This window comes from Hyaena hyaena, unplaced genomic scaffold (assembly GCF_003009895.1).
Source record: "Hyaena hyaena isolate Hyena2069 unplaced genomic scaffold, ASM300989v1 scaffold_531, whole genome shotgun sequence".
Taxonomy (NCBI): Eukaryota; Metazoa; Chordata; class Mammalia; order Carnivora; family Hyaenidae; genus Hyaena; species Hyaena hyaena.
This window is the reverse complement of record NW_024081164.1, coordinates 909,681-935,536: the sequence shown is the minus strand read 5'-3', so window position 1 is coordinate 935,536 and position 25,856 is coordinate 909,681. Positions and strand designations below refer to the sequence as shown.

General features: G+C 54.6%; 1 protein-coding gene across 1 annotated transcript in view; it reads left to right on the top strand.

The window, feature by feature from the left end:
* The window catches only part of LOC120247574 (cadherin-23-like), a 318,028-nt gene that overhangs the window by 117,192 nt on the left and 174,980 nt on the right, over window positions 1–25,856 (top strand). Inside the window, exons 4-6 of the mRNA XM_039255551.1 lie at window positions 6,849–6,991; window positions 7,543–7,590; window positions 7,702–7,794. Of these exons, the coding sequence (XP_039111482.1) occupies window positions 6,849–6,991; window positions 7,543–7,590; window positions 7,702–7,794 (284 nt within the window). The remainder of the gene's footprint in view (window positions 1–6,848; window positions 6,992–7,542; window positions 7,591–7,701; window positions 7,795–25,856) is intronic.

The window sequence follows — 25,856 nt, the reverse complement described above, 5'->3', positions numbered from 1 at the left end:
CCCAGGATGGGGTAGATGGCCCCCGGATGGGGAACATTGCCCCTGGATGGGGTACAGGGTCACGGGATAGAGTACACGGCCTCAGACTGGGGTACATTGCCATAAAGGATGAGGTGCAGGGCTACTTCTTGAGAGACTGGACCCCCAGCTAGTACCCAGCTATGATGCTGCCCGCGCCCAAAACCAAGCTCTACTGGTTTGGGCGTTATTAGGTTTTGATTAGCCATGCTTTGTCCTGTCCATTAGTATACATAATTAGGAATTAACTGGCTGTCCTCTCTCCCCTCCTTGTGGCTCACAGATCTACACGACCCCGGCGGCTGTGGGTGCGTAGCACCTCTGGCCATGGTCAGGACTCATTTGTTCACCCAGCAGCTCTTGACTGAGCATCCCTGAGATGCTGGCCCCTGGGTTAGGTTTGGGGGTAGACAGGGAACGTGGCGGGCCAGGCTACACCCCATGGAGCAAACTGGGTATGCTTGTGTGGTAGGCGGGGGGCTGGGGCACACAGGCTACAAGTCTGGTGGACAAACAAAATCAGCTCAGAGGAGGGGGAGCCGTGAAGACAGTGACAGGGAATACAGGACACAGGGAATCTCTCTAGATAGACTCTCTCTGTATGATCGAGTATTGGAGAAGGCCTCTCTGGGAAGGTAGCCCTTGGGCTGAGAGGTGAAGAGTGAGGAAGCTGCCAGGGTAGGGCATTCCCAGCAGAAGGCACAACCAGGGCAAAGGCCCTAAGGCAGCCACCATCTGTTCAGGAACAGAAGGGAGGGCTAAGCCCAGGGATCTGTGTGAAATGCAGTGGGGGGGTGTCTCAGGCCAGATCGCTAGGGCCTTGTACATAATCTGATTTTTTTTTTAAATTTTTTAATGTTTTTTTAATTTATTTCTGAGAGAGAGAGAGAGAGAGACAGTGTGAGCAGGGGAGGGTCAGAGAGAGAGGGAAACACAGAATCTGAAACAGTCTCCAGGCTCTGAGCTGTCAGCACAGAGCCCAACGCAGGGCTCGAACCCACGAACCGTGAGATCATGACCTGAGCCAAACTTGGACGCTTAACCGGCTGAGCCACCCACGCGCCCCTCACATAATCTGATTTAAGTCTTGGTCTTAAATTCTCTAATTGTGGTAACATACACGTCACATAAAATTTGCCGTCTCAGCCATTTTGAAACGTACAGTTCAGTAGCATTCAGTGCATTCTCGTTGTTATGTAACGGGGCTCCAGAACTCTCCATCTTGCAAAGCTGAAACCTTACACCCATTAAACACCCCCCCCCACCCCATTCCTCCCTCTCCCCAGCCACTGGCAGCCAACCTTCTACTTTCAGAGTCTGCGAATTTGACTACCCTTGGTCCCTCATGTAAGTGGAATCATCCAGCATTTGTCTTTTTGTGGCTGGCTTGCCTCAAGGTTCATCTATGTTGTAGCCCCAGTTAGAATTCCCTTCCTTTTAAAGGCTGACTAATGTTCCGTTATATGTATGCACCCATTTTGTTTCTCCATCCTTCCATCAATGGACATGTCTCATCTCCTCACTCATCTCCTCACAAAAGGCTGCCTCCGCCTTTTGGCTGTTGTGAAAGATGGTGCTGTGAGCATGGGCATCCAGGGGTCTTCTACCCATGAGGCCAGGCTTGCCCCTCCCCCCCCCCCGGGTTGGGTTGGCACCGAGTTGAGGAGGGCTAGCCTTGCTGAGCTACCCTTCCCTGGGAGGGTGGAGTGGGGGTGGGGCAAGAACAGAGAGTCCTCCCTCGGCACCGATTGAACCAAGAGCCTGAAGACCTAGCCTTTAAATCATGTTGGGGCCGGAGGAGCTTTTCTCTGCATCTAAAATGTGAGCCATAAACCAGGCTGACTTACAGGCAGTACTCACCGGTCTGCTAGTTTATGGCCGGCATCCTTTCTGATTGGTTGATGCCTGTACTATGCCCATTGTTAAATATTTGAATATCACCCTGCTATAAACCAGTCTCCGGACTTCCAGACCCGGCTATGCGGCAAGGGTCTCTTGCAGGGAGAGTGGGGCTGCCATTTAAACGTCCACACTCTGGGCTCCCCTTGGACCAACGGAGTCAGTGGGCCTGGGAATCAGTTGTTACAGGCTTCTGGATGATGCTGTGGCCGTAGTTTTAGGGAGTATTTTACATGGGTTTCCCCCAAAGCAGGCCTTGGGGTGAGGGTTGGAGTACAAATTGGTTGTTGGGAAGGAGATTGTGGAAGCACAGGTGGGGAGTGAGGAGATGAGACAGTGGAGGAGAAGACGCTTGACCAACCATGTCCCCCTCCACCCCAGGACCACGGGAGCTAGGTCCCGGTGGGGAACTTGGAGAGCCAGTGTACAAGCAGGCCTCTGTGCCAGCCCCCCGGGGGCGAGGGCGCTAGAGCGGTTATCTGCCAACTCTATCCGACACTCTGGCTGTCACTCTTTGAGCACTGCTGCCGGGGCCCTTAGCTCCCTGGTCCTTCTAGCCTGTCCTATGGGTGGGGGGAGAAGTCTCCGATAGCCAGAGCCCTGAGGCAAAGAGTCCCAGGCTGACATTTGGGGGTCGGGCTGGCGTGTGTGACTTTGGGATGCGCTGAGGCCTAACAGGCAGGGTACCAGTAGCATCTGGCACGGAGTGCTCCCCGGCTCCCGGCTCTTCACCGTACCGGAGGTGGTCAGCCCTGGTGAGTCACTGAGTGTCCTTCTTACCGCTGGAAAGAGCTCAGGCCCCATCCGTTGCTGGTGGGAATACAAATGGTGCAGCAGCTGTGGAAGACAATGAGCGGGTCCTTAATAAGTTAAATGTAGAATTACCACAGGACCCAGCAATTCCGCTCCTAGGTACGTATTCAGAAAGCGCTGAGAACCAGTGTTCCAACAAAAGCTTGTCCCCAAATGCTCATCGCAGTGCCATTCACAATAGCCAAGAGGTGGAAGCAACCCAAACGCCCGTCAGCGGATGAATGGGTGAACAAAACGCGGTATCTCCATACAACGGAATGTTACTCAGCCGTAGAAAGGGATTATGTACTAATACATGTTGCAACGGGGATGAACCTTGAAAACTTTATCCTGAGTGAAGGAAGCTGGACACTGAGACTACATTTCCTCTAATTCTGCGTGCAAGAAATATCCAGAACGGGCAACTTCAGAGAGTCACACAGTGGATTAGCAGGTGCCAAGGCAGGGGGAGGGAGGCATTGGGGAGTCACTGTTTCGTGAATATGGGTTTCCTTTGGGGATGAGGAGAATATTCTGGAAGCAGGTGGTGGTGGTGGTTGGAGCACACTGCGAACACACCTGATATTGCTGAACATTGCACGTGTTAAAATGGTTAAAACGATGTATTTTACATTATATTTGTTTTATCCCAGTTGTACAACAAAACAAAGCACAACTCCAGGTATTCTAAAGCCTGAGTTGTGGGGTGTATTGCCAGTTTCCCGGGTGGGAAACAAACGTAGAGTATGGTACGTGTACCCCACGGTCCCACAGCCGGGATGGTACTCCTGAGTGGCTGCTTCGAGGGCCATTGGGCTGGGGCTGGGCCCCATAGATGGGCTTCTTTCCTGGGTGAAGGTGCAGAGGTGGAGAATTGAGCCCTGTGTCCAGGAGAAGCCAAAGCGAAGCCCAGATTCTGCAGAGTAGCAGAACGGCCCCGGGCGGGGGAGTATGTGCCCAGCTGGAAAACTGCGGGGTGTCTTGTCTTAAATATAATATTAAATCGGCACCTTTAATTAGTACACTTAGAAAAGGTCACTAGCAATTACCTGGGACACAAAGAAGGCATAAGCAGGCAAGAGCCTGCGAGGAAGCCGAAAAGGACCATTTTGAGCAGCACATAATTGAGGGGAAAATGGATAAAAGTCCAGGAAATTATAGGGTGGGTGACAGCACTTGATGGCCCCATCCATGTCCTGCCCAGCACCCCCCTTCTTGGAAGGGCCTGAGCATCGGGCCCGAGAAAACCATTTGGGATATCAGACCGAGTCATATGACCTTGGCTAGAGGGCCAGTGTGGTCTTTTCCAGAATCCCATCAGCTACCAGAAAGCTTGGTCCCGTACTCCCCACCTAGGCTGGCCCCTGAAGGTGGTTGGCAAGTGAAGTGTTCACTCCAGGGGGCTGCCATGGACTCGTGGACAGGCAGGACCCTTCTGGGCCTCAGTTTCCTCATATGGAATCTCCCCAAGGCATTAGGAAGTAGCTCAGTGTTCCTCATACTTTGCCGCTGAAGGACCCTTGAGGGTAATGGAAAGGAAATGGGTATCCCTGGAAGTGGAGGGAGGCTGAAAATTCTTTTATTGCTTCAGGTTATGTCTTTAAAGATAAATTGTTAGATGGGGCGCCTGGATGGCTCAGTCGGTTTGAGCGTCCAACTTCAGTTTAGGTCTTGATCTCGCGGTTTGTGAGTTCGAGCCTCGCATTGGACTCTGTGCTGTCAGCACAAGGCCTGCTTCAGATCCTCTGGCCCCCTCTCTCTCTGCTTCTCTCCTGCTCCTGCTCTCTCTCTCAAAAATAAATAAGCATTTAAAATAAAGGATTCTCTTAAAAAAAAGTAAATTGTTAGATTGTGTTCCAAAATGTTCCCATTTATTTTAGTATAAAACAATTGCTTGCCATTGAATATAGATGCTTTGAGATGTGTTTGGTCTATCTGTGACTTCCTCCTCCCTCCTTATCCAGAAAGAGCACTGTACTGGGAGTCTGGAAACTTGAGTTCTAGTTGACCAACTTTTTTCCCCACCACTGTACTTGGAGCACCTAGCTAAATACCTTCAGCTTCTCCATCTTTAAAATGGGAAGGGTGGACTTGGACTCCCCAAAGTGTCTCTGAGGTTGTTCTAACTGTTCTATGGTTTTCTTCCTCCTCTACCTCCTGCCTCTCACCTTCTCTCATCACCTTGGATGTTGCCAAATCCTACTGTGCTGTGTGACCTTGGAGAGGACACTTTGCCTTACTGATCCTCAACTTGCTAGTCTGTAAAATGGGTAGAATAATGGCTACTAAACAGAGTTTCTGGAGGGGATTTCATGAGTGAACCCCTGTGAATGAACCTAGCACTGTGTTTGGCATATCCTAAGAGCCCAGTGATTACTCAGTGTCTTCCTTTTCCAAGTGTTAGACTTCTGGTTAGGGTCTGATAGGGTCATGTCCATAGAAATCCTGAATCTGGAGTTCACATATCAAGTGTTGAGATGTGTAGGGTCATGGAAAAAAACATGGGCTCTGGACCCAGAATGCCTAGGATCTGAATTCCATCTCTGCCATTTACTAACTGTGTGCTGTGGTTAATTACTTAATCACTCTTTGTTACCTTGTCTGTTAAATGGGGAGCATAACAGAAAGGATTGAATCAGAAAGTCCATGGAAACCCATTAGTCCAGTATCTAGAATGTGGTTAGCGTGCAGAAATGTTAGCTATCATTGTCATGTTAGAACTGTCCTTTAGAAGCGCTCATTAGCGTTCTTTTCTAGATAACAGTCCCCGAGTTTGGAATCCTTTCTTACTTAGCTTGATCATCAGAGCTATTCAGTAACCATAAGACTCTGTATTTGAGGAGGAAAGTGTATCCCTTCCATCTTATGAGGTAAACTGAGGCTTTAAAAGAAGTGATTTGCCCAAGGCAATGATTCGAATCTAGCCACCCCTTTGAGAATCAGGTGAAGACTGCAGATCCTCTCTGCAGAAAGCGATACTGTACTCTCAGCATTTTGCACAGTTCCTGGAGGCTGGAGGACTACCTGAAACTAAGTTGGCCAGCCAGTCCAGTAGTTGTCTAGAACCTTCTGGTTGTAGTATGTGTCCTGCCTCCGTCCCAGACAAATCAGGGGGGCTGGTCACCCTGCCTGAAGGCTACCTAGAGAGGGCTGTGATCCCCGGGAGAAGATGCCCTACTGTATGGCTGTGGGCCAGGCATCCTGGGGGCTTCTGGCCGGGGCTGTTTCCTGGGGAAGATAGACAGCCTCGGTCCTCTTCTTGGGATCAGAAACCTCACCTAAACCCAGTCCTAGCCTGGAGTTCTCTGAGGCGGGGTCACATCTTCCTAACCTCTTTGTACTCTAGCACTGAGCACAAATCCAGCACCTGGTCACTGTTGGGTGAATGCCAAGTTTTGTAATATATTCTGAATTAGGAAGGGTGCATCCATTAGCCTGTATAGCTGAGAAGTCCAGAGGTTACAGCGTATATCAGGCCCCGCTGACTGCACACCCTCAAACTTTCCAGAGCCTCTCTCTGTGGAGGATTTGGCTCTGTTTTCCTCCTTGTTGCCTCATTCTCAGACAGACTCTTCCTGTATGGTGCCAAAGATGGCTGCTGGCGGGGCCAGTTTAGCAACCCCAGTGGAAGGAGGGCTCCTCCTTCCCAGTGATTCCAGCACAAGTCCCAGGGTTGGCTGTGATTGGCTAGCTTGGGTCACATGCTCATCCCTGAACCAATCATTGTGACCAGGGAGAGGAATGTTCTGATTGGCTAAAGCTGAGATATGTGCCCATCCTGGAACAACATAATTGAAGGGTTGGGGGCCTGGCCTCCATCTGAGCCACTCGGAGAAGGGGGTCTCCAGATTAAAATCAGGAAAGGGGGGATAGGCATAGGTCACAGCTGTCCATTACATGCCTGAAACATGGTGGACCACAGTTCCCTGTTACAAGCACATGCACACTGTGACGGGTGGCCAGGATGGAGGCAGGCATTGTGGGTCAGAGCCCAGAGATGCACAGGGCTCTTACGGTAATTGCCTGCCGGTGGTCTGTTGGGTGGCCGCTCCCTCTGGGATTCAGCCACCCGAGTGAGGTGCTGAGGAGTGGACCAACCTCTGATCTTTGCCCTCTGATCTCTCCCATGGCTCTTCCAGGTTCCTCTGTGACCCAGTTGCTGGCCCGAGACATGGACAATGACCCCCTGGTGTTTGGTGTGTCTGGGGAGGAGGCCTCCCGCTTTTTTGCCGTGGAGCCTGACACAGGTGTGGTGTGGCTGCGGCAGCCACTGGACAGAGAGGTATGACCTGGTCATAACCCTGCCTTCATCCTTTCCCAGGGGCAGGGGCAGACGCTGAGGGAGGGGGGCTCATCATCTTTTAGGGGCTTTCCTCTGAGGCCCCATTCTGACCCTCAAGTAGCATCTTCCTGCCTAAATGGCGTCCCTCTTCCAGCACCAGTGAATGGGGTGGCTGGGGGTGGCTCCAAACAAGGGACAACACTAGACGGGCAAGAAGGACAATGACCTTGGGTTCATCCCCCATAGAATGGTCGCTCCATGGTGTATGGAAGTCTACCCGCTCAAATGTCCTCCTAAAGGACACTTTCCAGAGATGTGAGACTTGGTGACAAGGCAGCCCTTAGCAAATTAAGGTATGAGTTTGAAAACCCCAACCCTTGTTTTCTCCTCACATTTGAGGAAGGGGCCACAGAGGTGTCTAGTGACTTGCTCAGGATTAAAACAAAGATTTAGAGGCCGAGCCCAGAGTAGAGCCCAGGGCCCAGGACTCAGGAGCTCAGTGCATCTCTCTCTAACTCTGCCTTCTCCCCGCTCCCTCCCTTCTCTTTCAGACCAAGTCTGAGTTCACAGTGGAGTTCTCTGTCAGCGACCATCAGGGGGTGAGTGTCTCCCGCAGCCCCCCGCTGCCCTGGGAGGCAGGGTCCCCAGCTCTTGGGTGGAAAGAGGCCAGAGGCCTACGCAGAGGGACACTAACCACCTTCTCTTGGCAGGTGATCACGCGGAAGGTGAACATCCAGGTCGGGGACGTGAATGACAATGCACCCACATTTCACAATCAGCCCTACAGCGTCCGCATCCCTGAGGTAGGAGCCCTCAGAGTCACACTTGAGGGCCATGCAGTGGGGTACACGCTGCTGGTCCAGGGCCACCTGGGAATAGGCTGGCGCTGGGGAAAGGACAGCTCTAGCTCCCCTTCTCCTGCCCACACCTCAGCCGGGGCACCAGCCTGGGCAGGTTGGTGACTGTGCCAGCACCTCTGAGGGTAGGGACCCGCCTGCTGCCCCGGGGTGTCGGTTGCCTTAGGTCTGATGGAAGGCATGCCTTGGACGAGCTCTACCACTCCCGTGGGAGGCGCGACGGAACAGGAGTGGGGAGGGGCAGGTGTCACGGCCACTTTCCTTCCATTCAGAGCCAGTGCGCACCTTGGGCACATGGGTTGGCAGGCCTGACCCCAGGCTTTCCAGCTGTGGCCAGAACGGTCCCCCCCCCACCCCCTACCCCACCCCTGACAGGACACAGGAAGCGGGCGGCTCCAGGAAGAGACAGTCTTACCCTAGCCTTAATGCTTGCCCCATTGTCTCCCTGGGCCCCTGCGCCTTTGGGTCGTCTGTGTACTCTGAGTGTGTTTGCATGAGCGCATGCATGTAAAACCAAGCCATTGCTGGTAATTGAGAAGTACAAATTATTGCATTACAAACGGTTCATTAATTAGCTGGCGGCTGGCTCCCAACGGTACTAGGGTTCTCGTCACTTACTGTCCCTCTCCCCGTGACTGATGGCAGTCTTCTGGGCTGGCAGTTAGCAACTCAAAGACCTTGAAGGGGGTGGTGGTAAAGAGCTTCTGCTGGGTGTTCGTCAGGCCTGCCCTCGGGGCTCGGGGTTGGGCAGCAGCAGTAAAAGGGGGCATGGGAACGTTGAGCGATGGAATCCACCGGAGAGATGCAGGTCAGCACCATGGCCTTAGAGTTCCAGCCCCTTTATATTATATGTCACTGGATCAAGAAACCAGAAGAGGCTTTAGAAAATATCTGTTCAGTTTAAAGATGGGAAAGCTGAGGCTCAGCGTGGGACAGTGACTCACCCAAGGTCACACAGCTCTGACTTTGAGCCTCTGGACTCCTAGGGCAGCTTCAGATTCCCTCAGAGATGAAGAGGCCATGTCTCATGCCCCCCACGTTCCCGTTCCTGGCCCTCCTTGCTCGGAGCTGTGAGCCAGTTGTCCTTTCCTGGTGCCAGATGGAGGAAAGTGAGGGCGAATGCGGGGGTGAGAACACACCAGAGGCTCCCACGCCCTTCCCCGGATGGGGCAGGCCAGAAGGAGGGGGAGGCCGCAGCCCCAAGCATGGGGACACGGCGCCCTGAGCTGTGGCCAGCGCGTCCGGGACCGCTGCTTGGCTCTGGGCCCCCTCTCATTTGGAAGGCTCCCTAATTTAATTAAGGGGCTCTACGTGCCAGCCTGCACTCTGGGCCCGGGCTCAGAGACCAAGGGCATGGCTCAGAGTTAATGAGCCTTGGACCCATTGCTCAGCTGTCATTCTGGCAGGCACGGCTGCCCTCTGTCTTCCCTCACAGGGGGCAGTGGGTGGCGGGGGCAGCAAGGGGATGACAGGTCACCTCCCTCCTCCCCAGCCTTTGGGCCGAGGCCAGCCTTTCCCTCGCTACCTTGCCAGGAGATGTGACCTCCAACGGTGCCCTGTTGGAATCCCCTGGGATTCTCCACAGCCTCTGCCTCCAAGGAGAGCGCCTCTTCAGTCATTCATCTATTTAACAAATATTTATTGAGTGTCTGCTGTGGGCTTGGCGCCGTGCCAGCCCTGCACTGCACAGAGACCTGGGACGCCAGAAGAATGTGCAATGACAGGAGCCGGGACCAGAGGCAGGAGACCCCAGGCCTAGCCCCCCTGCTCTGCTTCCAGATTGCTGAGTCTGCGTGGGCACGTCACGTAACCTCTCTGGGCCATAGTCGTCCTTATGTAATGAAAACAGAGGACAGGATAAAGTGGCCTGCCTGGTGCCCATCTGATGAGGCGAGGGTGCACTGAGAGGGGCCGGCTACAAGGACACACAGTTCTTGGAGGAAGTCCCGTGTGGTTTCCTTGCTCACGTGTAAACGTCCCCAGGTCACCTCCTTGGCTCGCTACTCGATGCCCTAGTTAGGGCTGCTCAGTGTGGCTGGTGGGGTGCGGTGTCAGCTGGACGGAGGCCTGGCCACTCCTGCCCCGAGGTGGCTTGGCACCGACCACTGGTGTGGTCACCCGAGCTAGAGCTTAGCTGCCTGACTCAGGGCCCAGCTGAGGTACCAGCAAAGGGCCTACTGGCTCCCGGCCCAGAACTGAGCTGGGCTCCCCTGCTGGGCTCCAGGTCACCCTGGCAACCTGAGGCCCCTGCCCTCGAGACGTGTGATATGTGCCAGAGGTCCTACGGATGTGCACAGGGTGAAAATACAAACCAGAGAAGGGGGGGGGCGCACTGGAGACCCTGTGAGGTGTCAGTGCCAAGGGGTTGCCAGAAGGATTGGAGAATCCCAGCGGGCTTCCCGGAGGAGGTGGGTTTCCAGCCGAATTTGGCCAAGGTGAGCCATGGAGCTCCTGTGAAGAGGTCAAGACACCTGGGGCTTTGTCCTGGCTGTGCCAGCAACCGGCTGGGTGACACTCTGGGCTTATTGCTGCTGGCTTCATTTCCAGCAGCTGCTAAACTGGGGGAGTTGGACCAGATCCATTCGTAGGCTGATAGCCCATGGTCTGAGGATGAATCCCAGCAGGAGCAGCTCCTACTTCTCCTTCAGCACTTCATTATCCCTTCAGGGATGGCCAAGGAGCTCCGGTGGCTGTTTCTATCTACTGAGCTCCTCTTGAGGTCATGCCAGCTACCTGCACCCTCTCCCTCACCTTCCCAGCATTCACTGCCCCCAGCCCTAGGAGCCCGGATAATTTGGGGGTCTCTTGTGCCCAGAACGCAAGGATGGGTGTGAGAAGCAAGTTATAGGGAGGCAATTTCTAGGTTTATGTAAGAAAGAAGTTTCTAATATTGAAACCCCCAGCCCTACCGAAGATGTACTGAGCTCCCCAGCCCTGGAGTGGTGCAAACAGAAACAGAACTGTTTCAGGAGCCATTCAGTACTGAGTGTTAGAGAAGGGATGAATCAGAAGGCCGCATCAGAACTTCCTGGGGGACCAGTTAGGAGGCATATTCGCGCACCCCTGTGATTCTGAATGCATAGTTTGGAAAGAGCTGGCCCAGGCTCTGCATTTTTAACAAAAGTCCTCCCGTGATGGCCAAGCCCTGGAGGGTGACGCCGGTGGCTGTCCCCACCTGAGCTTAGGAGGTGTTAGCTGCCTAGAGGCACGACCCACGATGACGCTAGTCCTCAGGCCTGGGATAAGAGTGGGTAGGAGGTCTGATCAAGGCCAGGCACTGCCCCTTTCTCTGGGAGAAGCTCATTTGTCCCCGGTCACCCAGCCCTGCCCCCTATCCCTCCTCAAGCCCCCCTGCCCTGGCCCGGCCCCTGCGCTAGAGAAGCCAGACAGGTATGTTTGGATTTGTTTGTTCTTGGTTCCCTTCCTGCCCAGCCCTCTCCCCTCACTAAGCTGTTCTACATGTAATTATCCATTTTATCAGGGTGAAAGGCCCTGCAATTCACTTGTCGAAGCCCTAACAAGGCAGCGTGGATGCTTTCAAGTCCGTAAAGAAAAGGGAAATCCTGCTAGAATTGGCAACTTAATTCACCAAGCCAGCCTCGACAGACCTCATTAAGTCCCCGTGTATTCATTTCAGGCTAATGGCTGCCATGCTGACTGCTGTTTGATTTGCTGTAATAGACTTTTATGGCGTTCCAATTTGCTCAAACGTGTTTGCCTGTGTCTGTGCCCAGCGGCACTGCTCCGCTACCTCCATTAGGGGTGTGTGTCCACCTCGCTGACCTTCAACGCTGCCCCGTCCACCGCGTCCTCCTGGGGCCACCCCCTCAGCTCAGCCCTCCAGGGCTGCCCTGGGGAGGTGACCCTGGGGCTGGGGTGTTCGGGCTGGAGGATGGGTGTGATGTTAGACATCCAGGGGTGCCAGGAGGGCCTCTGTGATCTCAGGGACAGACGTGTCCTTGACGTTCGAGCAAGTTCAGTCACCTTAGCTGGGCATTTGAGGCTGTTATCCACCTGGCCTCAACCTGCCTTTCTCAACTTACCCGCTGGCTTCCTCCACACAGATTGGCCCAGGGGCCAACTCAGTGCCTGGGAGCCTGTGCCTGTGTCTCTCTTTTCTCTCGCTTCAGTGCACACACATCATACTGTTCTAACTAGCGCTGGAGTGTTGTCTTTCTGCTCTCAGCCTAACTCAACTCTGCCTGTCCTTCGAAGCCCAGAGCTGATCCACCTTGCCCTGAGCCACTCAATTTTTTAAAAATGAACACAGCAAACCTTTGCTGACCGGCTAGAAGCAAGGCCCAGGGATTCTAAGCTGACTTGGACATGTGGAGGAGAGCGAACGGACTCTACCATTTGCCAGCTGGGCAACTTTGGGTGGTGACTTAACCTCTCTGGTTTTCTTATCTATGAGACAAGAAACAATATTTTCCAGGTGGGGTCCTTGTGAGGTAATAATAATGCAGGAGGGTGAAGCCCTTAGCCCGGTTTGTGGTACATTCAGTAAAATGCTGGTAATGAAGACCAAGGCCTTGTCCTCAGAGAAGGTGATCTTACAGAGAGAAAGAAAAGAGGATGCCTCATGACATACAATGTATTAAATGCCATGGTAGTTAGGGTGTGCCAAAGCAGGACAGAAGCACTGTGGAGAGAATGACCTGGTCTGTACACAGGGGCTCTTTGTTTCGGACCTCACAGAATGTGTAGAAGTTCGGTAGAGAAGAAGATTCTGGTGCTTCTGAATATCATATCCTTTCTGACCTTTGGCTTCTTTTCATATGTTGGAATTTCTAAAAGAGGGAGGTGAACTCTCACCCCTGACCAGAGATCCTGTTGAGGAGGGACAGTGGCTGTCTGGGTACGTGTCCCTTGCAGGTACCCAGTATTACTTCATGGAAATACAGCCGGGCTAACAGTAGGCTCCCTGGGTCCCTGCCCAGATCACTGTGACAGGCAAGTCCTGGTTAGATCTTTGTTACCTGTGGCTTCAGATGACTGGCTGTGAGATGGGGAGGAAGTTGGTGGAGGGAAGGTTGGAGGGAGATGAGACAACAGGAACCCGAGAGACTGAGAGTACTCGCCTGAGCCCCCCGGCTGGGGGTAGGGTCCAAGCCAGGACCCAAGCCTTCTGGCCCTGGATTCCCCTAAGCCACATCATCTCTCCATGTCACTCAGCAAGGACAGATGAAAGTCACTTTTCATGCCTGTATCTCCTTACTAGAGGCAGGAAAGCAGGGAGAAGGATATTCCTGGCGATTGTTTGTCAGTGGAACAAAATAGTGCATTTCTATGATAATAATAATAAGTTGACCCCGTTGTTATTGTTGAGAGTTTCCCATGTGCCCAAGACCAGGCTTTCCGTGGGGGGCTCACTGAGCACTAGCCACTGCGTTATTCCCATTCTGCAGGTGTGGCCGTGGGAATAGCGAGGCTTCGTGACTTGCCCAGGGCTCGTCAAGGGTGGAGCCAGGGTGAGGAGACAGGCCTGGTCATGTGACTTGGGGCAGGCTGCTTCCATTCTGCCTGCAAAATGGAAACAGCTATGCCTGCCTTGCGAAATCGTTGTGAGGATTGAAGTAAACGGGACCGTGTCTGGGAAGTGCTCAGGACAGGACTCCGTATAAATACGTGTCCCACACATGACCATGGCTGTGGCGCGCTGTACATCTGTCTCCCTGACCAGCCTGAACAGGCGAGGACTGGGTGCCCTCAGCACCCAGCCTGGGGCCTGGCCTGTGGACAAGAACGTCACAAACGGGCAGAGCCCCACGGCTCCCTCTGTGCCTTGGGCACTTGGGAGGACAGCGGGAGCATTCACACCAAGGCTCTTCTCCCAGGCGAGGGTGCCTCGCTGCTCACAGTCTGGGCTGGGGGCAAGAGCAGCCGGGCCTGGCGCCAGGGTGGAGAGGGTGCCTATGCCACCCAGGATGCCCGAGAGCTCACTGCTGGAGCTCTCTAGTGCCCTCTATTGCCCGCCTGTTCCTGAATCTCAGCCCTCCGTCCTCTGAGCTTGGGGGGGTGGGGGGCACGCAGGGAGCCCCAGAGAGGTGGCTAGACGAGACCCTGAGCACGTGGAGGAGGGCACGACCAGACTTCTTAGCACCCGCTGGGGCTGACAGCGGCGCCCCCAGCTGCCCTCCTCACGGCGTGCCCATCAGACGCTGAATGATTTATAAACTGCATTCTTAGGTTGCAGCGAGGGGTGGGGGGACAGGGGGGCTCCCACTGGCTTGTGCCTGCCGTTCCCCCTGAGATGTCAGCGCTGCTCATGAGAGTGTCTTCTCCCACGCCAGGAGACGCAGCCTCTTGACAGGCCATATTAATTTATACCTTGGGGCCATGGTGCCCGGCAGCCCCCTCTGCATCTATAACCACCCACCTATTGATCTAGGAGAGGGAGACCAATAAATCATCTCAGGGGCTCTGGGTCCTGCTGACCGGAGCCAGAGTAGTTTATTCTAGCCAGGTGGCAGCCCCAAGCCATGCCACATCTCTGTGCCCCTCAGTGAGTACCCTGAGGTGCTTATGCCCCCTCTGCCCCCCGCTGTCAGCACAGTGACAAATACCTCCTCCCGCAGCCAGCAGGTGCCACAGGCTGTGGCAACCAGGACAGTGAGCTTTGGGCTTGTGGGGAAGAGGTGACGCATGTACATGGGCGAAGCCACAGGGCCACGTGTTTCTGCATAGTCTTGAGGTGGAGTGATGTGTGTGTGTGTGTGTGTGTGTGTGTGCGCGTGTGTGCTGTGTGTACTTATTTAAGTAATATCCTTTTCTCTGTATCTGAGTGTTTTCATCATCTTTTGTTCGTCTTCTTGTCATCTCTGTAAGTTAAGGGAGAATTATTCTTCCCATTTTAGAGACGAGACAAACTGAGGCTAAGAGACGTTGACCAAGTTCGCCAAGTCCCCCAGAGTCAAGGATACTTGCAGCTAGAGCCATGGTCTTGCTCTTTCTCATTATTAGCCTCTTTGCATATGTCCTTTTGCAGCCTTGCCACAGCCAGCCTATAATTTGCCTGAGGTGGCAGAGAGGAGGCCTCCATAGAACCAAGATGGGGGCAGGTGAGCAGGGAACTGAGGGCTGACACACGTGCCCTGTACACAGGCTGCGGTGTCCAGCGGAGAAGCTGCACTCAGAGCCTGCTGCCCGCTCTCCGGAGTGAGGACTACCTCTGGTGGTCAGGCCCCTGCCATGGTCCTAGTGACACCCCTTCCTATGACCCGCAGGGTCAGTGTGTCCCCACCTCTAAGATTTCAGTCCCCACATGTGCATACAACATTGTCCCGTGAGAAGTAGAAGCCCCATCCCTACGGGTAAATACCAGCCTGCTCCCCAGTGGAGCCAAGGACCCTGAGCGTCACCTGTGACCCCTGTGGCACCCTCTCCCTCTATGCCCCTGGGGACACGGCCAGGGCTGTAAGCACCCTCCTCCACCCTCTGCACAAGGAAAGAAGGCAGCATGCATGGGAGCAGGAGACAGAGGAGCCCACGTGTAATTAAAATTATTATTTTGTTTGAACAGTAATAATGCCCTTAAATTACTCTGGTTTCCTCGCTGGTTCTGGCCGGGAGTCTTTGGGGGCTCATGTAATTCGATGGCAGCGGCTGCAGGACCCTCTGCCGTGAATACGAAGCAGGGGCGTAGGTGCAGAGCCCAGCTGGCGTGCCTCAGGGATTCTCTGACACTTGCCGGGCACCTTTTATTGTGGCCTCCGCCCTTTACCTGAGGACCTGCTAAATGGCACGAGACGAGAGCAGCTGCCCAGCACATGGCCCTGCAGCAGGGTTGGGCTGGCAGTCGCATGGGCCCCGAGTCCCCCTGTCATCTTCATTCCCTTTCTCCTCTCCCCTGTGGGGGGGTCCTGGCCTGCACCCCTTTTCCTCCAGGCACTGGATACCCCCAGACCCTGGATGGGCAGCGGGCTGAGGAGACTGATAGTCAAAGAAGGACGAGGTTTTGCTTTATTGCATCATCACTTGTACTCTGCTCCACATGAGGTCCCTGGTCCCTACTGTGGTCCCTACTGTGACGGAGCCACACACACTCAGTTTCTGACTCCAAACCGGGAGGTCATGATTAAGATGCTTCTTCTCACAGAGCCTCGGTTTCTTTATCCGTAAAATGGGGGTACGTTGAGGGTCATGTTAAAGTTCAGGGAAAGCACATGTATGCCGCACTGCATTCATCGGGGAGATAATTGATATTCCCACAGTTATGGAGAGTTCTCGGAGAACTTCGGGAAAGTTGCTGGGGTCCACGGAGCTTGACAGACAGGCTCTGTTGCTGTGGACTGATGGGTTGATTTAAGAGTGTTAGTGGTCAAGAAGCTTACCGTCCAATGGGAGACAGGAAGCGTGTGGAAAACATGAAATGAAAACACGACCAAGCAAAAAAGGAAACACTCATCGAAAAATAACTGGTAATGGCCTGCGAGCCTTCCAAATGGGCTCCTTGGGACCAGCACCAGAGGGACCAATGAAGGGACTTAATCCAACTACACATTCTGTAGAGGTCAGCAAAACCAAAGAGAGGAAAGGTTTTCCCCAGGGCCCCTCAGAAATCAGTGGCAAACCCCTGAAGACCTAAGGTGATCAGGAAAGATTCTCGGGGCAATGGTTTCCAGGACCCAGGAGACTTGAACCCATCCCTCCGCAGGAGATGCGGCACTGCTTTCCCAGGTGGGGGCTGCTGCCCAGAGCCTGGACAGGGACAGGGGCAGGGGTGCCACTTCTGGGGCTCCCACAGCCCCCCACAAGCCCCAAGGCAGTGGACTGACATAGGGCCCCTAGGCCGTGTTGAGTGTGGTGGCCGATCGCCAGCATGCTGCCGCTGTTTCTCCTGTTCTAGGCTCTCTGGAATTTTGTCTCAGCCCCTTGAGTTACCCAGACAAGTTGGAATATTGTCAGAACAGCTTGAGGACAGGCCTGGCAGCCCCCATGACATTGAGCCCCCCCCCCCCGCCCCCACAATAGGCTTGTTTGGATATGTTCTCAGGCCGCCTGACCCACCTTGTTTTCTACTAGGAGGAGGAAAACAAGAGAAAGCCAGCAAGCTCTTGGTTGGTAGAATTATTATAATTTCTCTGATTCCTTAGCAGCCTTTAATTACTTTGCAACTTTGTGGCGCAGGCTGGGAGCCGGGAGGGGCTGGGCTCTCCCTCTTTATAATCACCTTACACGGAAGCCTCCTGTCCATCTATTAAAATGCCGGCTCTTTCTCTGCAAATGCAATAATGCAGCCGAGAGATTTCGCCCAGGGCGTAATCACTAGGTACAATGTAATCTTGCCGCTCGCTGTCTTCAGCACGTCGGCCGGCCCACCTCCCAGGCATGAGGGACTGCTGGCCACCAAGAACCGGGTGCCCGGTCACATCCTTGTCCAGCAGGGTTATAGGCTCGGGATGGACCCTCTCCTGGTCCTTCCTCTGAGAGGGAAACAGCATGAGGGCCTTTTCCCGCGGACTCCTCCCTCAGTAGCTCGCACTCTGAGCCCAGCCGTGCCTCCTGTTTGTGTGAGGTTTAAGCTTCAGGCTTTCCTGTGCTTCCCATCCAAGATTCTCACTGTCTGTGGCCGCTTCCCTGCCAACCTGCCTTTGCTCATGCTGTGCCCTGCCCTGGGACGCTCTCACTCATGCCCACGGCACGGCTTCTTATCTGCATTTAGCCAAATCCTATTCTTCCTTCCTTCCTTGGAACGGTACAGTGGGGCAAGTCGGGGAGGTGGGTACCGTGTCCCCATTTCACAGACAAACAAGCCAAGTGTTGAAGTCAGAAAACTTCCTAGGTTATTCCCTTTGGAAGTGGCTGGCTAAGATCTGACCCCAGATCCTTCACCTGGTCTTCTCTCTGCTGGGCTTGAAGGCACAGACCCCTTCCCTTGGCGTTGCTGCCTATACCCACTGATCCTGGCTCTTCAACCCTACTCTGAGATGCATCTTCTGCCCCCTTACCCCGGCCTGACCTTTTCTGCCTGGGGTGCACTCAGGACCACTGTGGGCAGAAGTTAACTGCATGTAGGTCTGGTTGCTGAGCCTTCCTGGCGCTGACCTAGTCAGAGGCAGCCTGTCCTGTGTCGGTCACTTGTCTGTACGGCTCAGTGACTTAGAGTGGGGTGAGCTCTAGCCTGGAGGGGGCAGGAACCCCACCACCTGTAGCTGGGAGACTTGGGTCAGGCACTTCCCCTGCCAGGGCTGCACGTGTGAATTTGCCCCTCTGTTAAGTGAGACTAATAATCCGGGGCCTGACCGTGCCATCATGGGGATCGAGGACAGGACTGATAGGAAGGCCTTGAGCGGAAAGCCTCGTGCAAGTGGGATAGATTAGCCCCTGGAGTATTTCTCCTCATGCCCCCTTTGCTACCGGCTTCATGAGTTCTCTTTTTTTTTTTGTTTTTGAGGCTGTGTATTAAGTAAACTCACAGAGAAGTGAACAGTCATAAATGTTCAGTTACATGAATGATTGCAAAGTGTAACTGTTTGCATAACCACAACCGCGTCAAGAAACAGAAACTCTCGGGGCACCTGGGTGGTTCAGTCAGTTAAGTGTCCGACTCTTGATTCAGCCCAGGTCATGAACTCACGGTTCGTAAGTTTGAGCCCCATGTCAGGGTCTGCGCTGATGGTGCAGAGCCTGCTTAAGATTCTGTCTCTCCCTCTCTGTCCCTCCCCTGCTGATTCTCTCTCTCTCTTTCTCTCTATCTCTCTCTCTCTCTCTCTCCCCACCCCCCATCCTCAAAACTAAATCAATAAACATCAAAGAAAAGAAACTCTTCAGCACCAAGAAGCCTACTTGTGATTCCCTGCCTCTCCCACCAAAGGGTAACCAATACCTTGGCTTCTCTCCCCATGGAATACATTTGCCCATATTCTTTTTTTTTTTTTAATACACTGTGTTTGGTTTTTATTAGCACCTAAGCCCAGGAGCAGGCAGCTTCCTCTAGGAGGTCACATCCAGTGGTGGTTAGGATCAGCGTGCAGGTTAGGGGTGTGAGTCCTGCTCTCACTGCGTCCACCTGCAAGTCCTGGGGAGGCGTGCTCTCTCTGCCAGACGGGTGTGGCACGGACACGGGTGTCGCTGTGCTCATCCTGCCAGTGTTGTTTTGTGGGGGGCTGTGATGGTGCCAGTGCAGTGGGGGGGGGGGCAGCCTGCACTCGGAGAGGTCGCAGGCACTCTCCCCTGCAGGCATCCCCTCTAGGCAGCCGCTCCCGGGCTGAGGTCCTCTCTGCAGGTGGATATGGAGCTGCCCAGCTCTGGGACAGGAGGATGCTGGGGAAGCGGGGAGTTACGGGAAGCTAAATGCAGTGAGCAAAACTTGGGCTGTGAGGAAGGAGGAAGGAACACACGGGGGCGGGGGGGAGGGTCCCTTTCCCCACAGTGCCTCTTCTGGACCCCACACGTATCCCTCAGGTTAGTAAGGAAGGTCCGATTGTCCTAACATTTTATAGCCCGAGAAATGGACCCAGGCAGGTTAAATGACTTGTCCAAGGTCATACAGCTAGTCCCGGATTTTGTCATTGTACTGCCCCCAGGGCAAGTCCAAATGCATTTTACCCCCAGCGTGTTCACTGAGGGATTGGGGTTTAGTGTAAGTGTCTGCTGCCTTCAGAGGAGTCAGCCTTGAGCCCGGAGAAGGTGGAAGGAGGAGAATGTTTGGTTAGGAGAGAGATTCTTCCATAGTGACCTTTATTATGTTCTAGCATCTTCAGCCCTCCACAAAGCTGTGGCTTATATCAGCAACCCAATCTGAGTTCTGCACACACACACACACACACACACACAAAAATCTTTAACGGCTTCTTAGCAGCTTGAAGTGGTTGTTTTTCTTTCCCTTTCATGGTCAGGGTTGGGGCAGGGCCAGGGCAATGGGAAAAGAATAATAAATTCTCTTGAAGACCTGGCATTCTCCCCACCTCCCCACACCATCAGATACCTCAAATTCAGGGGCCACCAAACCTTTAAAAAAATCCCCCCAACACAACCCAAAAGGTGGAGATGCAGGGAAATGCAACAGCAGCTATTGGGGCGGAAAGCCCTAAATGGTGTGGAAGTAATGTCTAAAGTGTGCTGGCGATTACAGACATTTCCACAGAGCCACGCTCGGGCTGCATGGGTCGGTGCCAGCAGCAGTGGGGAAATAAATAAGTGAGGAAGCGTCGGAGATCCCGTTAACTGTTGCTGTGCAAAAGGGAGGGATGAGGCCGGCTACTCATAAGGGAGGAAGGAAGGCAGACAGGCTCATTCATTCATTGTTCCATCCATCCATCCATCCATCCACTCATTCCACTGTACTGAGTCCCTGGGAGGTACAAGGAGTATTGCTAAGACCTTTCTGTAGTTGGTGGCCAGAGTCCCGCAGGCTGGTGGGGTCTGATCCCAGCCCCCCCACCAGCTTCCCCTTGACTCTGCTTTTCTGCACCTCCACCTTCTTTCCGGTCCCTGAGAGCACCATGCCACAGGGTCTTTGCACGGCAGTCTTCGGAGCACCATAGCCATCTTGGGGTACGTCTTGTTTCCAGGGCCATTTGGTCACTGTCTGTCTCCCATGTGAGACAGTGGGCTCTGTGAGGAGCATGCCCATGTGGCCGTTGCCCCATCACTGGACCTTCAGGACCTGGTGCCCTGTGGCGACCCTGTAAAGATGTGTTGCATGATGCAGTTGATACTGCTTGCCTTCTAGGAGCTCCTCTTCCTCCTCTCCTCTGCAGCCCATATCCTTCCGGTGAGAAATGCTTGGCAGTGCTTGGCATGCCATGTTCCCAAAGTCCCCTGCAGAAGGCACCTCAGAAGGGCTGACAAGTTCTCCACGGAGGCCTTCGGTCTCACCAGACTTCCCAGGCAGCAGAGGGAAATGGTGAGGGCTGTTGGAGGAAGGGCTGTCACTACCAGGGCTGGGCGATGGTAGGCAGAGGAACACCCCCAAGGTTGTCCACATCCTAATCCTGGACCGAGACTGTTTCCTCGCATGACAAAAGGCACTCTGCAGGTGTGATTACAGACCTTTGTGGGGAGATAGCCTGGTTCTTCTGTGTGGGCCCAGGGTAATCCCAAGGGTCCTTATAGGAGGAAAGTGGAGGAGTCAGCAGGAGAAATGACCTTGGAAGCAGAGATCCGAGGGACAGGAGGTGTAATACTGGTGTGACCATGGTAAGAAGGGTCTGTGAGCCAAGGGTCAGGAATGGCCTCTCGAAGCTGGAACAGAAATGGAAACAGATTCCCCTGCAGCCTCCAGAAGGAATGCAGGCTGGTAACCCCTTGATTTTGGTCCTCTAAGACCCATTTTGGACTTCTGGCGCCCAGAACTGTACGATGCTAAACTCACAATCGTTTGTTAGATTGGTGAGAGGAAGCTGGGACAGGGAGGCACAGCGGTGGGAGCCTGCATTCTGTAGGCCACCCCAGCACCCCAAACTTGAGTTCTCTTGTTCCTTTGAACACCTCCGGTGTCCCAGAGGTGGGCTTCTAGATGCAGGTGCAAGGCTAGTGGTTGTTGGGGACGATCCATGGGGCGCGGGCCCCTGGAGCTGGGGAGGGCAGCTGGCCGGGCAGGGGCCCTGCAGAAACTGGGAGGGGAGAAGTGCATGAGCCTGAGTGCCCCTGTGGTGGGGGTGGGGAGGGAGAGCTTTTAGGTGAGTGAGGGAGAGTGGTGCTGGAAGGGGCTGCATCCAAGAACCCGCAGCCATGCTGCTAGACCCCCAGGGAGCCCTCCCATTACTGAGAAGGTGGCTTAGCCGGTGCCCGAGTGCTGGACACCTTTCTGGAGAGCTTGGCCTCGGCACCAACCAGTGCAGGGACCAGAGACACAGGGGAGTCTCTGCTTGGCTTGCCACCAACCTGGTAATGAATGCAGGAGTGTTGGCTCCACCCGCCTGACCCGGCCCCCATTCACTCATTCATCAAACTTGCCTGGTGCCTCTAGATGCCACACCCCTGCGGGGTGCCAGGGACACAGGGAATGAGTAGTGGTTCCTGGCCCCCAGGGGATCCTGGCTGGGCCCTGCTCACCCACAGGGGCGCCCTTTAAAACAGGACGGGAGGCCAGTGCTTGAGGACCTGGGCAGCTACGAAGCCAGGCTGTCTCCAGGTTGCTGAGGGCTGGAGCGGGGCCATCCACCCATCCCAGCTTTGGTGCTACCGGAAATCTGGGCTGTGCCTTCCACCCACCCCATCCCCCCATCCGGGCTCCCGAGCCACTTGTGGCCTGAGACGTGTGTTGATAGCAAGTGTGTCTCCCTCTAGGCAGCAGAATTGGAAAAAGGGGTTCTAAGTGAACCCCTGCTCTGTCCCACCCCTCTACCACCCTGCCCTGCAGCAGCCTGGGTTTACCTGGAGGTCACTCGTGGTAGGGCTGGGGAGGGAGGGAGCAGGGACTGACTTGGGTCTGAGGCAAGCAGAGAGACCCCTACCCCCATCACTCACACACACACACACACACACACACACACACACACACACACTCTCTCTCTCTCTCTCTCTCTCTCTCTCTGTCTCTGGGCCCCCATCTGCTTCATTATATCTGAGGTAGATAGAAACTCTACGAGACAGGAAGGCGCTCCCGGAGGGTTCGGGGCATTACGGAGGAAGGGGCTGGGCACAGCCTCTCAGAAGGCCTGGCATGGGCTAATGATCATACCATCCTCTGACCCCCTGTTCCAGCCTCTGTTTATACCGTTTGTCTGATCTGTGGGTCCTCTGGGTCCCAAGTTCCAGGATTTATGATCTGATTAAAGATAGCCTCTGTACCTTACAATTCCTCGAACCTGTGAGCTCCGGGGTACTGGGCATACGGGAAGTGCGAATAACGACAATAATGACAGTAAAGGAGGCTGTACGTGTATTCACGTGTGTACTTCTTATAGCCAAGCTGAGATATGGGTGCCAGGACTATTCCCATGTTTAAGGTGGGGAAGCTGAGCGGTTAAGTCAGCCGCAGAGCCAGGATGTGAGCCCTGACGGTGCACCCCGAGGGCCCCCACACTGTGCTGCACCTCTGTGGGCAGTCAAGGGCCTGAGCTGTGCCATCTTCTCGTCTGGCACCTCCAGTGCCCGGGACACTCAGGGAACCCAGTAGGCAGCCAAGTATAAGCCTTCTGGGCTGTGGCTCCTTGCAGCCCTCTCACAGTCTCCCTCATCCTTGTCTCCCAGGACAGAACCCGGTGTGCCATGGCCAGCGTGGGCCAGAGCCAGTGGCAGTGCCAGACATCTGTCCCAGCCCTAGAGGGCCAGGCTAGGCCTGGAGACACAGCCTTCTCACCCTGCACCAAGGCACACACACGTGTACACGCCTCCGGCATGACGTCCACCCTGCCTCCTCCTGTCCCGCGTGTCCCCTCGTGGGTCAGTGCCCCTGGGTGGTAGATCACGGGCGAATTGGCCACAGCCAGCAGGAGGCCAGGAGGATGGAAGCAGGGGACACTGCCATCCGAGCCTTTAGCACTGAGCTGGCCGGGCAGACAAAAGCACGGTTGATCAGGGCAGAGCAGACCCACCTCCCCTGGGCCCCATTCTGGAGCTCTCCAAGATATGACACTGGATGGGGCACACTCGTGGAACATGCGTGCTCACTGAGTGTCACTGGGCAGGCAGGATTCACGGCAGGGACACCGGTCCGGCCTCGCCCATGAGAACAGCCTGCAGACAGGGACGGTCACTTCACACATAAAATGGAGAGAAGACAGAAGCTGGTTTCTGCCTAGAATCTTTGGACTTGAGCAGACCTTGTTCCCCTTTCATCTCCCCGGGTCTCAGTTTACCCACCTCTACGATGGGGTTGATCACCTTAGCTCTGACTAGCACCCTGGCCAGTCAGTGTCACTATGAGAAACAGATGAGCCAGTGATGGAGCGGTGTGTAAACCATGGCCCCGGTTTTCCGGCCGCGGCCCTGCTGAATGATGCCATCGGACCGTGGCATGAAGAGGGGGTCTACGTGGCACCCCTGCCCCCAGGAGGAGAAGGCAGAGCTACTGTTGTGACACAGAGGATCATATAGAACAGGCCACCCAGAGCGCCTCTCTGGACTTAGAGCTCAGTGTTCCTTCCCTGAAGGTTGAGGGCTGACCAGTCCCAACAGTTAATGAGCAATGAGGGCCATGTGTTGGAAGACGTGGTCGGGACCCCAGTGCCCTCTGTGTGCAGCCATGCCTTGGGACAGGTCCCTTCCTGCAGTGTCACCCGGAGGAATTGCAGGCAGCCCGGCGGGCCTGTCCCTTCTGCACGGCTGGCCTTGCAGCTGGCCTGCAGCAGACACGGCTTTTTTGTTTTTGGTTAAAAAGCCTCATTGGAGCGTTATGATATTGGAATGTGAAGGGTAATTGAGCTGAAAGCTATTCTCTTCCTGCGACCGGCACGATAGGATAGGAGTGATTGAGGCCTCCAGGCCTGCGCACCAGCCTGGGAATCCTGATGAAAGGTCTGTGCAGGGATGGGGGTGGTAGACAGAGTGGAGCCGCCCCCCCCCACATCCTTCTCACCCCAGGGGCCCAGGCCCGCAATGTGTTCCCCTGAGACTCTGAGCTGCCCAGCCAGGCCTCCACCCACCTGGGGGTAGAGATGGCCACGGCCTTGGGGGTCTGGGCACAGTCAGGGGTCTCCAGGGACAGGTCCACAAGGAGAGAGAGCTGGATATCAGACTGAAACCAACAGAACAGCCTCCTGCCTGCATCCTGTCCCCTTCTCACTGCTCTGTCTCCTGATAGGACTCAACTCCAGCCCCTAGTCTGCAGGGGGCTCTCTGTTCTTGCTGCATCTCCCTCCCCCCACGTCCTACTCAACCTCTGCCAGTGTTTGGACAACTCCAGTGTTTCCTAAACTGTGCTCTTTTTTTTTTTTTTTTTTAAAGTTTATTTATTTATTTTGAGAGAGGAGCGTGGGGAGAATCCCAAGCAGACACGGGACTTGATCTCACAAACCGTGAGATTGTAACCTGACAAGGGTCAGACACTTAAGTGACTGAGCCACCCAGGTACCCCTAAAATGTTTTAGGTCACATAGGAATCATCTGAGGATCTGATTAAAATGCAGATCCTGGGGTGCCTGGGTGGCTCAGTCAGTTAAGCGTCCTACTTCGGATCAGGTCATGATCTCGTGATTGGTGAGTTCGAGCCCCGTGTCGGGCTCTGTGCTGACAGCTCAGAGCCTGGAGCCTGCTTTGGATTCTGTCTCCCTCTCTCTCTCTGCTCCTCCCCTGCTCATGCTCTGTCTCTCTCTCTTTCTCTCTCTCTCTCTCTCAAAAATAAATAAAAAAAATTTTTTTAATGCAGATCCTGATTCAGTAGGTCTGTGGTGGGGTCCAGAACTATTTCCGCCATGTTCCCATGTGATGCCAACATTGCTGGTCCTCCCACCTTGCTTTGAGGAGTGAGGGTCTAGGAAGCAGTCAGCCTCCAGATTCTCAGTGCAGGGCCCAGCTGTGAGGAGACACCAGTTCCTGAACAGAGCTGCCCTCTGTGGTTGTGCAGGAAGAGCACTGGGCAAGGAGGGGAGTGCTGGTGCAATCCAGCCCAGGCTTCGCTCTTGAAGCTGGGTACCTTGGAATACTGCCCGGAAAAAGGAGCACGTTTTTCTTGGCACAGAGCGCTGGTTCGCTCACCAAGCTATGTATTTGCAGGGCAGGGTCCACTCTGAAGGGGCACCTTTTTCTAATTTTGTACAAAGACCCCATGCAGGCCTTGCCCCTGGTCTTTGAACTGTCGCTGCCTGCCTGCTTCCGCACACCGTCACCCTCTCCCATCACACTGCCCCATCCCCCAGCTTCTCCTGGCAGAATATGGAAGTCCAAGGAAAAGGGAGACTGGAGTGCATTACGCTCCTACTTTAAGCCCCCGTATCTCCCTGCAGTCACCCCAGCCCCCTCAGGCCTTCCTGAGCCCCAGACGCCTAAGGAGCGGATCCCCTCCAGCCTCCTGCCGCCTCCATGCCCAGAGAGCTCAGCTGGAGGGGTAAGGTTAGAACAGGCCTCTCTGTCCCAACCTGGGGTGGGGACTGAGTCTGCTGGGGGGGAGGGGGCGTCCT